The sequence below is a fragment of the Notamacropus eugenii genome, chromosome 4 (assembly GCF_028372415.1).
Source record: "Notamacropus eugenii isolate mMacEug1 chromosome 4, mMacEug1.pri_v2, whole genome shotgun sequence".
Taxonomy (NCBI): Eukaryota; Metazoa; Chordata; class Mammalia; order Diprotodontia; family Macropodidae; genus Notamacropus; species Notamacropus eugenii.
Window position 1 is genome coordinate 64114689 of NC_092875.1, and position 15539 is coordinate 64130227.

The following is a 15539-nucleotide window of genomic DNA, read 5'->3' on the forward strand; positions in this document are numbered from 1 at the left end:
CAAATGAAAAGGAAGCTGAGGCCACAGAAGATTGAGTGATTTATCCCTTTTTACTTTATGGAACAAGGTACTGAATCTGGGAGAGAGGATGCTCACATAAGCCTTAAGCCTTCAGAGAATGCATAACCGAGCTGACAGGTGCCCTTCCTTGGCCAACAGCCATTGCTGGAATAGTCCTTGGACATCGGAGAGTGAAGAGGTAGGCACAGGGCTACAAAGTTACACCTGTTGTCCCTTCCCTAGGGAAACATCAACTTCTGTGAAAAGGCTCCATTAGAAAAAGGCAGGGGCTGCCTTTCTAGTACTGGACAATTTCTGGGAAGCCCCCCTCTCCGTGTGTGTGCCCCAGCCTCCTCATCTGGGAAATAGCCAGAATGTCAGGATCGCCTGAGGACACAAGAAGAAACAAGCAACAGGAAGAGGACGCTGTCTTCTCCCTTTGGAGACTCTCTGCCAAGCAAATCTCCTGCCCCTGTTTGGGGCAGGTCTCCACCAAGCTCCTATTTTTTAAGATGGTGTTTGTCTTCTGGATGATTTCAGGGAGTGCGAGCCGTGAATACAGCATTTGTTGCAGCAGCAATAGCAGCTAGCTCAAGAAAACAGGCAAATCCTCTGCCCCAGGCTAACAAGGTTTCCTCAGATCCTACACTAGTTTGCTTCCAGGTGACTCCCTCCCTATAGGACTGTGACAACAGTCACAGCAAGATCTTGCAGTTAACGAGTAGTTGTTTTCAAAATACCTACAACACTAACAGTACTAAAGCCACAAATAAGAATAATATCGCACTTCATTTAACAAGCACTGGGAAGTGAGGGGATATGAGGGAATGACACCAGAAGGGTTAAGTTAGGCTGAAAAACTTTACAGTGAACAATGTCTCAACACAGACTGTACAGTGTCCAAAGGACAGTTTATTCTTGAAGAGTCAGCAATTTCTTGAAGAGCTTCCCCCACCACTGAATGATTTCAATTTTGGTGAGTTGCTAAAGCTGAAAAATTCATAGCCCTGAAGTCAAGAAGGCAGGGAGATTTTCTATACAACATATACAGGCTGTTTCCAAGATCTTGGTGCAATTTTAAGCTACTGAAACTTTAAAGACTTTTCAAACACCCAGTATCACGCTGCCTGACCAAACTCAGAAGGGCCTGGCAGCACTGAACGCTGCGGGAAGTTTGGGAGGGTACAGAAACCAGGCACTGGGAACATGGTGGTATGCGTATATAGAACACAAATAATGGTCATGCCTGTATTTATTTGTTTGTTTTTTCTTACACGCGGGACATGTCTCTTTAGAAATTGAACAGAAGCTTTATTAAACAAGCACTGATCTATATGCTCACAACTAAGGAAAAAAAGAAATAGGTTCAAACAAACTGCCCCAGGTCCTAATCAACAGTAAAAGTGAGGCCAGACATCTCTGCTCAACTTCAGAGGAGTTCTCTGCAGACTGTGCCCTCAAGATAATGTCTGACTAGGTGCTGAGCTAGGGCCCACATCATGGATACTTTACCTCACACTAAAGTCTGGTAAGAAGTATTGTTTTCAAGGCAAAGTACAAACTATTGAGCTGTCAGGGAATCAAACCTGGTTGGATTTTCATGACAAGTCACCAGAAATTTCCTTTGTTGTTCTTTTATGTATGAAATGAAATTATGCCCATAAGAACAGAAGCCAGCTGGGAAGTCCATATTTTACACTAATAGCCAACTAGTGACTTATTTAAAAATGAACTTCCAACAACACACAACTTTTTTGTAAAAATGACAGTCATTTCCCTAGTGTCATCGCTACCTGATTTATGTTCTGTCTGTTCACTGTGGGGCAGGAGGGCTACAGGGGAAAAGAGAAAACCAGCAGAGCTAGGCCTGTGCTCATCCTGTGAACCTCAGCTATCCGAACAACCTGGACTTCAGGACTCTGAAGAAAAGAGCGAGAGAAAAACAAACCTTGATGGGATCAATGTTAATGTCAACTGAACCTAAATTCTTTGAGTAACACTAAAACATCCATCTCCTATGTCTCGCATGTAACAAGCATTCACAATCTGTTGAATAAATAACTTAGTCCATCCTATTCTCTTTCCCAAAAACACATACTTGACCTGCATGTAAATCATCTCAAAATACACGCTATGACCGCAGCAATGTAAAGATGTCTGAAAAGAACACAGCAATTATCAATGGGACGAGTGGATTGAGCCATTCACTGCAAGATTTTAAATGAGCTGTTGAAGCACAAATACTACTTGTATGCTGAAAAAGTATGATTTATCCCATGATCTTTTTCAGATACAAAGTGGTAAGAGAGGCCAAGAAAAGCACACCTTAAACAGGGCCTTTCTTACTTGGAATACCTGAAATATGCCAAGGAAGAAAGATGGACTGAGGAGTGACTTCAGAGAGAAGTGACAGTGTGATGGCTGATGTGGCATTGCCCACAAAGGGGCAGTAGCCATACCACTTAGGGCTGAGTCTAGAAAGGTCATGAGACAAAACTCAGTCAGATTTCCAGCTCATTAGGATAGAAGAGGTAAGTAAGGGCTGCTATCTGAGTCATGGACTGCTTTGAATTAAATAAACAATAGGGTCTAAATTCAATTTGATCAGCTGAAAGGGACAGCCAAAGCCAACACTTCCCCCAACCACTGCCCTGGTACTCAGAGCCTGTCAGCTGCAGCCTGAGTATAGAAATGCAAGGTCTGGGTGCCATGCTTAAATAAACAGGTTTCTGGGCAGCACTATCTGCCGAGCCAGATTAACTAACATCAAAGATTTTCTTCTTCCTCCTTCATCAGCACTGTGGCCCTCAAGCTGTAGTCACCCCCAGTGCCCTTATGTAGGGGTAGCAGCCCCATGAGGAACAAGCACTCTTTCTTCTGGATGTGTCTGCAGCACAATCATGACGCATGCCAAAGTGGCAAACAAAATAGCCTCCCATCCTCTAGGGGAGGTCAGGATGACAGCTCTATTACCTCAACAGGGTTTTGACAGGAGGCAGGTCTTTTCACCTACTTGACCAGTTTGACCAGTCCCATGTATTTCCAGCTGCTAAGTACATTTTTGGTTTTTTTTTGTCTGTCTGTTTTTTTGCCTTCTCAGCATTTGGTTTGGAGAATTCCTGATGAGGACAAGGAAGGGATGCTGATCCCCAAACCCTGGTAAAGCCTGCACTGGCACACCCAAGACTCCTCCCAAGACGCCTACCCTGACCTCAACTGGCCCCTGGCCTCTGTGAAAGAAAGGGAATTCATTTTTGTGCATAAATCACCTAGTTCGGCTCTAGCCTTACCTTACATAATATGAACTGCTAGCTAAGCAAGCTCTTTATCGCGGCTTAACCCCAGAAAGGTGCGAAGCGTAAGGAGACTGCATGCCAAGGGTAACCCACATAGCGGGTGGGCCAGCGGCGTTGGACTGCGGGACCACGGGTGTAGCCTGGGCCAGGGCCAAACGGGGCAGAGGCTGGTGGTGGACTGTGAAGGAGGGGCGGGAGGCAAGCTTGAGAGACAGAGAAGCGTTAGCCGGGGAGGGTGCAATCAAAGCTTTGTTAGCAGGGATGGACATCCGGGCCTGGAGAAGCCCCGGTTCCGGGTTAGAAGCAGCAAGTAACGGAGGGGGTGGAGGTAATGAGCCGTTAGTGGGAGGAGGATGCAGGACAGGCTGCACTCGGGTGAGGTGCTGGGGGGCTCTAGCCTCGCTACATGTTCCTATGCTAGAGGAGGAGGCCTGGAAGGAAGAGGAAGTGGGGGTGACCACAGCCTGCATTGGGTTTAAGCTTAGCATGGTGCTGCTACAGAAACTGGCTCCAAACTGATGAGAAGAGGCAGAAGGCACCGCATGGTTAAAAACACCTGCAAACAGGAGAGAAAAACTGAGCTTCAACAGAGAGGCATTGTCCAGGAATGGTGAAGAGACACACGTGCCAGCACCCACATGTGTGCCAGCACCCATACACGCACTCAAGCAGGTAGGCCAACATACAACACGTGTGCCAACACACGCGCGTACACATGTGCGCGCACAAACAGAGCAAAAAGCAAAACTGCCCAGGTGAGGGCCCTATGTCAGTTAGGCAGTGCATCACGGAAGCCACGGTGCCAGGTGAGGGCTCCCAAGCACAACTTATCTTCAGATGCCCAGGGCCCAGCCCAAGAGGAGGGAGGAAGATTGGTCCTAGACCTTGGAGGTTCCACTCAAGGCCAGAGAGCTGCATTATGGGCAGCGACTGAGGGGACAGGAAGGATTTCAACCCGGGGCTGCCATTCTTGCAGAAAAGGAAGACAATTAAGGCATCTGGGGCCTGCTTCCTCCCGGTGTGATATTTACCTCCAGAAAGGATGAACAGGACTCGTGCAGGGGTGTACCTAGGGAAGCACACATTCTGCCAACTACCAGCTGAAGACCTTGAAATCAATGCCACGCAAACATCCAACCAGCAGCATCCCCACACAAAGGGCTTTATGGTTTGGGGCCAGGAAAGGGAGGCAAAGGACATGCTATCATGACAAGGTGCACATATTTATGACTGGTCGGATGGAGGTCATTGGCCACATTATGTACAAAGCAGCTGGGTTACAGAATTGGGAAATTCTGACGGACAGAAAAATCAAATCATTTTATGAAAAGCTTGCAAGCTATCTTAACTGCGTGTTTGTTGTAGGTTTGGGGCAAGGAGGGGAAAGGACAGAGCACTGTAATGAGGGGAAGAGGGGCAGAGAGACAAACCACAATATTCCCTCAACCTGCAACATGTTATTTAAGGCTCCTTGTGGAGAGTGTCCTAACTGTGAGCTCAGAGGTCTAGAGACAAAAGCCTGGGCTCTGTTATTGCACAGTGAACCTAGGGGAATCACTTCTGTCTGCGCCTCAGTTTCTTTTGTTTTTTGGGGGGGGGCCTCATTTTCTTAATGTGGAAAATGAGGGGGAATTAGAATAAAGATGACCTTAAAGGTCCCTCCGACTCTGAAATGATCTTAGCACCTTCCCTGCACAACCTGATTCTCAAAAGCAACCTCTAACTGGTTCCTTGTAAAGGAGAAGCAAAGCTTTGCCTACCTACCTCCAACTGTTCCACCTGTAACCCCAGAAGAGAAGTTTCCCATAGCATGAGAATTTGTCAATCTGGTCGCAGCCGACGACACGTGGACCAAACTGGCAGCAGCGGGCATGGAATTAAATAAAGACTGCAATACTGAAGAGCCTGCCACCGAGCTGAGGTTGGCCTGCAGGGACATAGGGCCCAGGGGAAACTGGGATCCAGTGGTGAAAGTGTTTAGGAAAGGGTGGTGCGTTGAAACAGAAGAAGCAGGGTGGCCAGCCACAGAAGCTGAGCTGGAAAGGGCTTTGCCATTGAGGAGGCCTCCAGGAGGTACGGCGGCAGCAGCAGCAGCGGAAATGAAAAGATTGTGGCCATTTTTAAACTCTAAATCTCGGTCCCGTCCTTTGCCAGCCTTGCCATTGTGTTGCATGGAGCCCTTGTCGGAAGGACCCCCTAGCTGCAGGCCCATGTCAAGCACCTCTTTGCTTCTGCCTCCAGCCCTCTGTAGCTCTTCCCCCTTCATACTTCCCAGGCCATCCAGCTGCCTCTTATTCAGAAAAGGGTTGGCGTCTGAGTTGTCTTTGCTCCGCTGTGCCTGAAAACCCAGAGGGGAGCTTAAGCTGGCCACCTCAGTGGTCTTGTGAGAAAGAGAAGCACCATCGTGAAAGCTGTGTAAACTCATGTCAGCAGCTGACAAGCCTCCAGCATATGAGAAGCCATTGGAGGAATTTGTGTTGGGGCTGAGACCATCAGTCCCTGACAACGAACTGGGGAAGCTTTTCCTTGTGTGCACAGAGATCTTGGCATCAATAGCCACTGTATCCTCTGAGGATGGCCGGAAGGCAAACAGGGAATTCTGGCTCAGGGACGAAGCTGCCTGTAAGGGGCTGTCAGATGTTTTGGTAAGGTTGATGTCTGATATTGGTGAAAAGGTAGACTTCCATTTACTACTGTTCATGCCTTCAGGCAGTTGGGTTTGCTTCCTTCCTGTAAGGCCACCACCTGGTTTGGAAAAAGAACAAAACAACAAACCCCAGTTTTATCATCTGACTGGGGGAGAGGAAAAGAACGGAAAAGGACAGATTTATTTGAAGGCAGTATGGCACATTCAAAGCTGTGGGAATGAACCCCTAAACTGCCTCCTCTAGGTCTGCTAATATGAAGTCCTAGGGTTATACAAGCCAGCAGAGTAAAAGAGAAAAAATGGCAAAGAGCTTTAGGACTGTTGACACTGGGGAGCTAAATACTAGGAGAGGGTTCCTGGGAAAAGAGGGAAACTCCACAGCCAGAATTGTAGGTCACCAACAAATATGAAAAGTACCCTAAGTGAAAAAAAACAAAAAGGGGGCAAAAGGAAAGAACAAAGCCACTAGATGCCATGTTTTCCCCTCCCAGGCTAAACAGTTGAAAAGAATAATTGACTTCTTCCACTCCACTAACTGCAAACATATCTGTGTCCATAAATGGCAACATAAAATATGCATATGCAGAATGACTTGTCAACATCTCATCGATGAAAGCTTAGTCACAGTTGGAAAGGTGGAAGGTTGATAGCTTATACAAAACTGAACTAAGATAGAAAGAACAAGGAGACTAAATGGAAAGAAGCAAAGAGGAGAGAAAGGGAATACCATGCCTACCTTGGGCAAGCATCAATTCAGGAAGGGCTAGGGCCTATTACCGATCACCCAGAGCTAGCAGAAGATGTCAAACACTGAGACACTGGATACTTCATTTACTTACCATTTTCTGTTTTCTGGGGAGATTTGCTCTCTAAAGAGATTGTTGCAATTTTCCTTTCAATCCTATAAAGGGAAAAAGAAATGGTTATTTATATAACTATCTGGAATTTCCCACATTTTAGGTTCTCACCCAAGCAAAGGCACTTTATGACTACAGGAAACTGGAATATTATATGTATTACTAAAGGGAGGGGCAACAAGGGTGGTCAAAGCAGTATGGTTCTGAAAAATGAATATCTAAAAGCACCGAGTTCAGATATCAGCTCCATTGCTTACATATAATAATTCAGACAATCCATATCACTTACATTCTCTCTTTTCCTAAAATGAGCTTAACAATTACCACTGCATAACCTGAAATGTTGTTGGAAATAGAAGAGTTTGAACAGCCCAAAACGGCACAGGAAGACTTAAAATATGATTACAATTTAAATTCACAGGTTGAATATAAACAACATATCAGAATAGTTCCATTCTCTGTTAAAGAAGACAACTGTCAAGTTTAAATACGACAAACCAACAAATGGCTTTCAATTCAGAAAGAAGCAGTACAGAGCAAAGTTCTTAACTACTATAAAATTAAATTGTAACTCCCCAGTTTGCTTTTTGTGTTACAAACACGTACAGCAATTTTCAAAAGGAAAAAACTTCAAATTCTTTTGTAAGACATGTTAGTAGGGGAAAGGATTACTAGTCAAAACAAAAAGATATACACTCATATCAATAACTTCTTTGGCACATGAACCTTGTAGTAGAAGCTCAGGGCCAGCAATTCTCAAAGTATAATCCTCAGATCCCTGGCTATTTCCAAAGTTCGTTCAAGGGTCAAAACTATTTTCATAACAAAACTAAAATGTTATTTGTCTATTAAAATGTTTCCCTTTTCCAATACATATAACCGTGTGACAACAGTCTTCATATACTGCAAACAAAACAACACTGCACCAGATTGAATGGAGAAGCAGGTTAAGAGAACCAAGTTGCCACCTATTAAGCTAGACATTTAAAAAATGTGCAAAAACGCAAAATAATGCCATTCTTCTCATTTAAAAAAAAAAAACAACTTATTTTTTGTTTAAAATTTTATTTATGTTAAAAGGGACTGTGTTTAAAATGAGCTAATATTTTACAGTTTTATCGGTTTTAATTCCTAATATGGTAAATATGGCTAAATATAACTCACATAAAGGAAAGCATTTTAGAGTCCTCAACAATTTTTTAAGAACGAAAAGAGGTCCTGAGACCAGAAAGTTTGAAAACAACTGCTTAAAGTCAAAGGATATGGACATTTTCGTCATCAGCATATTTATAAGCATTAATTCAAAACTACTTCCAGAAATGATTCTCACTCACAAACACTGCACTTAGTGTGCCTATCTTCCCATAACTCCTGCCAATACTGGTTTCTCATACTTTGTCATCTTTGCAAATTTCCCGAGTGGTGAGCTGAAACCTTGGGAATTTAAAGAAGATTTTTCACTGATATTTTCTGGGGTTTTTTTACACCAGCAGAATTTCTCCCAGGATCACCTATCCCATCCCAGAGAGCCATCTCTAACAATGTTTAAGGAAAAAAGAAAGAAAAATCATTAAAAAAGTCTTAAAATATGTAGAACACCCATAGAACCCCAACTTCCCAAAAGGAGTTGAGGATGAGGGGAGAATCTGCTTGTTTTTTAAAGTAACTTGGCAACATTCATCTTGACTTCTTGACTGTAATCTCTGGTGACTGCTCTTCATATATTCGCAATTTTGAGCTAATTACACTTTAATGAATGACTCACTGCTTTCCACTTAATCAGATCATAGAAACGGTATGCTACCTGTCTTCAACAAATTCTATTACATCCAATTCCATTTGTACCAAAACTTGTAACTGAAAAGCGAATTGATGGGCACTGCCACGGTTTTAATTCTTTGCTCCCACTCAAAGTGCTGCTAAAGTTAGTGCTAGTCGCAATGACTGGCACACAGTACTCATTTCAATATCTGACTAACTGACCATATTGTGGTCTAAATGAGATCCCTGGGATATACGCCAGGTAGGGCTACCTCAAGTCTAGGGCACATCCAGTTCAGTTACTTATTTATAATTCAAAAGTACTTTCCATAATGGCCACACCTATTCAAAACTGAACTAATAAGACCAATACTGACTATTTTCATCTTTTGCCATGTTTGCCCATTTGCTGGTGGTAAGGAAATACTTCAAGGTTATTTTGATTTGCATTTCTCTTATACTGTAGAGAACTGTTCATATCCTTTAATACCTAATGGAGAATGGTTTTTAGAAATTACATGGGTATATTATGCAAGTATGTCTATCTATCCACATATACATACATGGATGTATAAGTACATATAGTTGTATTTATCTCAGTTACAAAGACAGTGTTTTCCCCCATTCCGCTGCTTTCCTTCTTCAGGATAAGACACCTGAATTTTGTTTGTGTAGGAGCTTCTCAGTTTCTTGTAATCACAGTGGCCTGTTTTATCTTTTGCAACCATCTCTATCCCTTGATAAGAATATGATTCCTACCAATAGTGAAAGGTATGTGATCTGATTATCTATCAATTTTTTAATGGTGTGATCTTTAATATTAAGGTCCCATATCCATTTTGAACCTATTGTGGAATATAGTGTAAAATGCTAATTCGAGGACTATGTTCTGCCACACTGCTTCGTGGTTTTCCCTGTAGCTTTCATCAAATAGGGAGGTTTTCCCTAAGGAGATCAGAACTGAATTCCACCATTTCTCAATCCTTTCTTGACTGCTCTGTTCCACTGACCTATTTTTAAATAACACAATACGGTTTGACGGCTGATTTATAATCTAGGTTGCCTTTTCCCATTAGGTATTCCAGATCTTTTGTTTCTCAAAACAAATTTTGCCGTTATTTTATCACATATTCATTGAAGAGTTTGACCTAACAATAAAAGCACCAATTTTCTTGGCTAGGATTGCCATTTTTAATAGTGGCCTAGCCCAGCCGTGTGCACTGTATATTCTTTCAGCAATTTAAGTTACTCCTCGTTGTTTTAAGGAGCATTTTGTAATTGATTTTGTATGCTTTTTCTTTTGATTATCTGAGTTATTTTAAATAAGACTTCCATTTACATAACTGACTGAAATTTTATTATTACACAGAAATGCTGCTGCTGTTTTTTCTGAGGTTATTTCTGTAGCCTGTAATGGGGCTGAAGCTGAGGTCTAGAGTTACATCTGTGCTAATTTCCTAGTTTTCCATATAAACCATTATCTGAACAGTAAATGGGGATCATCTTAGATTCAGCTGTCTAGCTTTTATGCCTTAATTTCTTTCTCTTGCATTACTACTGGAACATTCTAGAACTATATCAAATAGCTTTTAGATAATTTTTTTGATTTTTTTAAAGGTTCCTTCATTATGCATATGATTCATAGAGTTTTTGCATCAATCAAGTGTAGTTTACAAATGACTTTTTGTGCATTAATTTGAGATGATCATGTGGCATTGGACCTTTTGTTTTCAATATAATAAATGATGTTGAATAAGATGCTGCATACTCTGATCAAATTTTTTGTCAATTTTTTGAATAAATATTCATGATAATTTTCTAAAATAGTGGATTCAAGCTCAAATCCAACAGGTGCCATTAGCAGTAGCATTTATAAATCATCAGGCACTGGAACAGTGTGGCAAGCCTTGTGCTAAGTGCAAAGAAACAAAATACATGCTAATGGATTGGGAAATAGTTAAACAAGTATGATTATCTGCAACAATCAAAAATGAATGCTGCAAAATTACAAAGAACTAGAATCGCTTGAAAGAAGAAATATGAGAAGACTCCCGCTCCTTTGCAGAGATAACTGGACCACAGATATGGTATATTGTATATGTTTCCAAAATTTTTCAACATAACTGACTTTGCAGATTGCTAATCTCAATGAATCCTCATAACATCACTGTGAGGAAGGTGGACTTATTCCCATTTTTCAGCTGAGGAAATCAAGGCAGACAGAAAGGTAAAGGGATTTTGATCAGGGTCTTCTAGCTAGTAGTGAGTGTCTGAGGCTGGGAACTTGGGTCTTCCAGACTCCTGGCCCAGAACTCTGTGCACTATGGTGCTACTTAGCCACTAAAACGTACATAAGGATCTCTGTGGGCCAAATACTGAAAACCACACACAGAAACCTGGTTCCAGGTTTTAACAACTCTAAAGGACTGGGAAATAGCTAAACAAGTAGGATTATTTGCAGTTATCAAAAATTAATGCTGCAAATTACAAAGAACTAGAATCGCTTGAAAGAAGAGCTAGGAGAAGACTCCTGGCTCCTCTGCAGACATAACTGGCCCACAGGTATGGCAGGTTTTCAGAATTTTTCAATGTAACTGATTTTGCAGATGACTCATTCTTTATTTGTTATATTGAAATGGCTCTCTGGAAAGGGGAAATGATAGTAAAATTCTGGTGATATTAATAAATTTATCAAAATTTATTTTAAAAAAAAGTTAGGCAAGAAATAAAGGATTCTTACATTAACTGTTACAATCAGGTGAGTTTTAGACAAAGTTTAATGGGACACTTACTACATGCATGTGAAAATTCAATTTTAAGGATGAAAATGAGTAGCCAGAGGCTACTAGCCTTCCTAGAAATTACTTCTCTCCTACCTCTACATGGAGTTTATTACAAGTGCTAATTAAAAACAAAATTATAAATCTCTGATGTTACTTTATAGCTTGTGAGTAAATCCTCTCAGTTTTATTGACAGCAAGCTCAAAGAAGTGAGATAGGGGCTTATCTTCCTAAAAACAAAACATTTCAGGATATAGTGGATAAAGTAAAATGTACACTAAACGTGGAACCAAGAGATCTAAATTGCAATCTTGGTTTAGGTCTTGTACTTAATACGGTGGTGCTGAAAATAAATGGAACAAAGTAAAACTTTTTAAATTTATTAACTTAAAAGAATTAACCATATAACATTTCATATAAAAAACTTAACAGGCAATGCTGTCCTCTTTGTTATAATCTTATTTTATACAAAATGGAAATAAGTTCACAAGAAGTTTTTAAAATGTCACTTTTATTTTTCATTCAATTAATAAGCATTTATGTTCTTCTCTCCCTCCACCATGAAGCTAGGGGAGTTGTAGGGAGAAAAAAATCTTCTAACATGCATAGTTACTTGGCCATGTTCAAAAATGCATGTCTTGCACACACACACACGTGTATACATGTGCATATACATATACACATATGTGTTTTTAAATGAAGAAAAAATAAGTCTCTCCATCCCACTCCATCAAACTACTTGGGAAAAATTCAAAAACAACTATGCGCAGTAAAGCAAAACAAATTTGCACACTGGCATGTCCAAAAGTAAGACTCGTTCTGCACCGAGTCTGTGGCCTCTCAGTCAGGAGGTGAGGAGCACATGTCATCAGTGGAGTAATGGACAGGGTTCCTAAGTCTTTCAAAGTTGTTTGTCATTTGATGCTACTGCTGTTACTATGTAATTTGTTCTTCTGTTTCTGCTGATTTGAGTTTGCATCAATTCATACAAGTCTTCCCAGCTTTCTCTGATACCATGTACTGTCATTTTTTTATATTGCAATAATATTCCATTATGTTAGTTTATCATAATTTATTCAGCCACTTTCAAATAAACAGCACTTCTCTAGTTTAGCTCCTTGTAACTACAAAACTACTATAAAAATTTTTACGCATGAGTCCCTTTCCTCTTTCTTTGGTCTCTCTGGGAGGTACAGGCCTATATAGCAGACAGGTATCACTAGTTCCAGATTAGCCATCAATTTTGGATGTGGTTGTTGTATCAGGCTGGTTTCTAGGAAACAGTCACATTTACCTCTATTTCTTGGCAAATCTCCTTAGAGAGTCATGACATGCACATAGCATGCTCCTAACAAGGTGTTAGTGAATTCTTTCTCTATTCAGGAATTATAGTCCTTCTATCAGTGTTTATCAGAGATTTCCATTCTTTCAAAGGGAACAAGACTTTCAGGCCCACTGGAAGCAAAAAAAAAAATCCCCAAAACGCTGCTTTGGGGGATGGATGTTTTACAATATTACTGATGCACCCAGATTTGAATGGCTGACGGGGACTTCTGACAATGATTTTGATATAACCTTGAATGAAAAATAGAGCTTCATTCATCAAGAAAAACTACTTTTCCAGTCTTTAAAACTCTAGCCTTTGTATTGTTTTGGCCATGACAACGTTTCTTGTTTGTAAGAATGGTAAGTAACTAGCGGTTTTCTCGTCTTCTCACTAGTCTTCTAGCTTCAAGAAATTTTGCTCACTCTGCAGAAGAACTGCTATCAGCCCATTTTGCTACTTGATGCCTCTGCTGGTCCATGCCTATTTTCTGTGGTTTAATTAGGCTGTCTTGCAAGAAGTTCTTGGCGCCATGTTTCGTTTATGTCCCTGCTTTCCTTTGTGCTTCAGTGTGACTGATGCTGTTTCACTGTGCACTTGAATGATCCTTGATGTCCACCCATCAAAAGCCGATGAAATATCTCTAACAGTCACTGAAGCGTGCTCTTTGAGAGCTACAAATTTTGCACGTTTCCTTGGAGTAACATCGATTCTTAAAAACAACAGAATTAAAAACACAACAAAAGAGAGCAATGAAACATGTGCATATGGGATGAAATCTAGCACTCCACTGCCAGAAAACTAATTAACAATGGTGAAACCAAATCCATCTACTTTCATCTGGTAAAGGTCAGACATCATGGGTCAACTTGGTGTCAATAGAAGCACATAACTGACCACTGCTGTTATGGCTTATTTTAAGTAAATTTACATGTCACTGTTCCCCTATAACCTCTCAGAACTTCAGTCAAATCAGGTTGACCCACATATGACATTCTATAATTCCCAATTTCAAATTGGGTTACTGATTAGATAAAGTGTATATAATTTTAGTCCTCTAAATCAATGGTTCCAAAAGTTTCCTTCACAAGGGTCTCAAAGATATTATACGCAGTATTATATGGAATATTATAGCTCAGTATTACTAAGACAGGTTACTAAAGCAATGGTCCTCCCAAGCAGCCCACTTAGGAGAAAGGTTCATCCCAAAGGATTAGCCAACAGACTATGTTTTAGTTGTTGTTGTTCATAGTAACTCAAAAGCTGTCTACCTAAGGCAATGAAGAGATTGGAGGGAGTAGCCACAACCAGTATTAATAACTCACATTTATCTAAAACCTTAAGGTTTAAAGAACTTTTATAAAAAGCCCCTAAACAACACTATTTTAGGTGGTGCCAGCATTTTGATCACCATCATCTAATTTCAAAAATTAGGAAACAAAGGTACCTTTGTTCATAGTAAGTATCAGCATTAATTATTAAAGCGCACGCAAAAGGGCCTTAAAAATGCTTGTTTGATTATATATACTTTTACCTCTCAAAAGATGTACCACGTCTCTCCATAATTCCTGGCCACTGTGCTTTTCTTATAGCATCAAATGAAAATAAATCTCTAGAGAAAAAGAAACTCAAGCAGAACTTGTGAGCAGTCTGTCCCAGGTGTCTGATATGATCCCCTCGTGGGTAAAAAGTCAAGCTTCACATACAAACTACCTTGAAAAAGAAGCCCCAGGCAACCAGTGTCCAAGGAGAAGGCCAAAGTGAAGCTGGCACCATGTTCTTGGCTCACCTGATGCTGTTGTGCTCGTCTTCAGATCCCTGCTCTTCATCTGAGGTCAGGGGCGAGTAATGAGCCCCATTCGTCTGGATCAAGGGCTTCTCCTTTTTCAGCACAGGAGGCTGGTCGTTGTCCTGGTAAGGAATAGGAGAGTTCTTCAGGGAGTTTTCAGGGGAGGAAATGGCTGTTATTTCTAAAGGCTGATTAATGTTATTGACCTAGGGATCAAAAACAAAACACACACCACAAAAACCCAATTAAATGTATTCTTCAAGCAGATCATGTCACCAAAACATGATTTTCAAATTACAGTCTAATGTCACCTTCGAACTCCTCTCAGTACAAACCTACAGGCCTAGAGTAGATAATTTCAGCAAAGTGCTAAGCTCAAAGGTGGTTAAAGAAAAAAGAGTAATATGACACAGCGGAAAGAGTGCTATATTTTAGAACTGGAGAAGAGGATGAAATCCCAGCACTGACACGAACAATTTGACCCTCAGTAAATCACTTAATCTCTCAAGGTCTCAAATGACACACCTGAAAAATGAAAGGATAAGATAAAATGACCTCTAAGACAAGTTCCTTCTCAAACCATTTTATTAATAGGCATGCATAAACGATAGACTTTTAGGTGCTAAATAATGTTACAATACAATCAAGGCTGTCAATCCCTTGTGGCATGAGAGGTCCCTATCAGTTCTAAAGTTACTATTCTGAATGAGAGTCAAGGACACTGGTACCACAACGGACATGACTAATTTCTCATTTCCTGACACGATCCATAGCCTGGAGTTTTGTCCACTTGGCCTGTCCAGGGTTCAGTGTACGTATTGATCTCTTTTTCCTACAACACACCCATCAGTGACCAACAAATAAACAAACTACGTCTCTGGTTGCAGAAACGTTCTCAAGCTTATGGGTTTCTTGCTACCATTCCCACCACCATTTACTATCAGTGTCAAGCTGCTCTAGCAAGTTTTTCAACAATGATTGTATCCACAGCAGCAGTTGAGGATGATGAGACTCATGGTTACCCCCAAAGTTATCTTTCTGATGACAGAAATGACAGAGGTACTGTGAAAGGTCAGAACTGTCC

General features: G+C 41.0%; 1 protein-coding gene across 7 annotated transcripts in view; it reads right to left on the reverse strand.

Annotated features, from left to right (window-relative positions):
* DOT1L (DOT1 like histone lysine methyltransferase) overlaps nt 1-15539 on the reverse strand; it is a 121292-nt gene that overhangs the window by 6025 nt on the left and 99728 nt on the right. For 3 of the 7 annotated variants that reach the window (XM_072601470.1, XM_072601468.1, XM_072601474.1), the window contains 4 exons: nt 14456-14661; nt 6783-6844; nt 5061-6041; nt 3291-3852 (listed from right to left, as the gene is read on the reverse strand). In XM_072601470.1, coding sequence (XP_072457571.1) covers nt 3326-3852; nt 5061-6041; nt 6783-6844; nt 14456-14661 — 1776 coding nt within the window. In that variant the 3' untranslated portion in view covers nt 3291-3325. The remainder of the gene's footprint in view (nt 1-3290; nt 3853-5060; nt 6042-6782; nt 6845-14455; nt 14662-15539) is intronic. The other 4 variants (XM_072601475.1, XM_072601469.1, XM_072601471.1 and 1 more) reach the window with 3 other exon arrangements.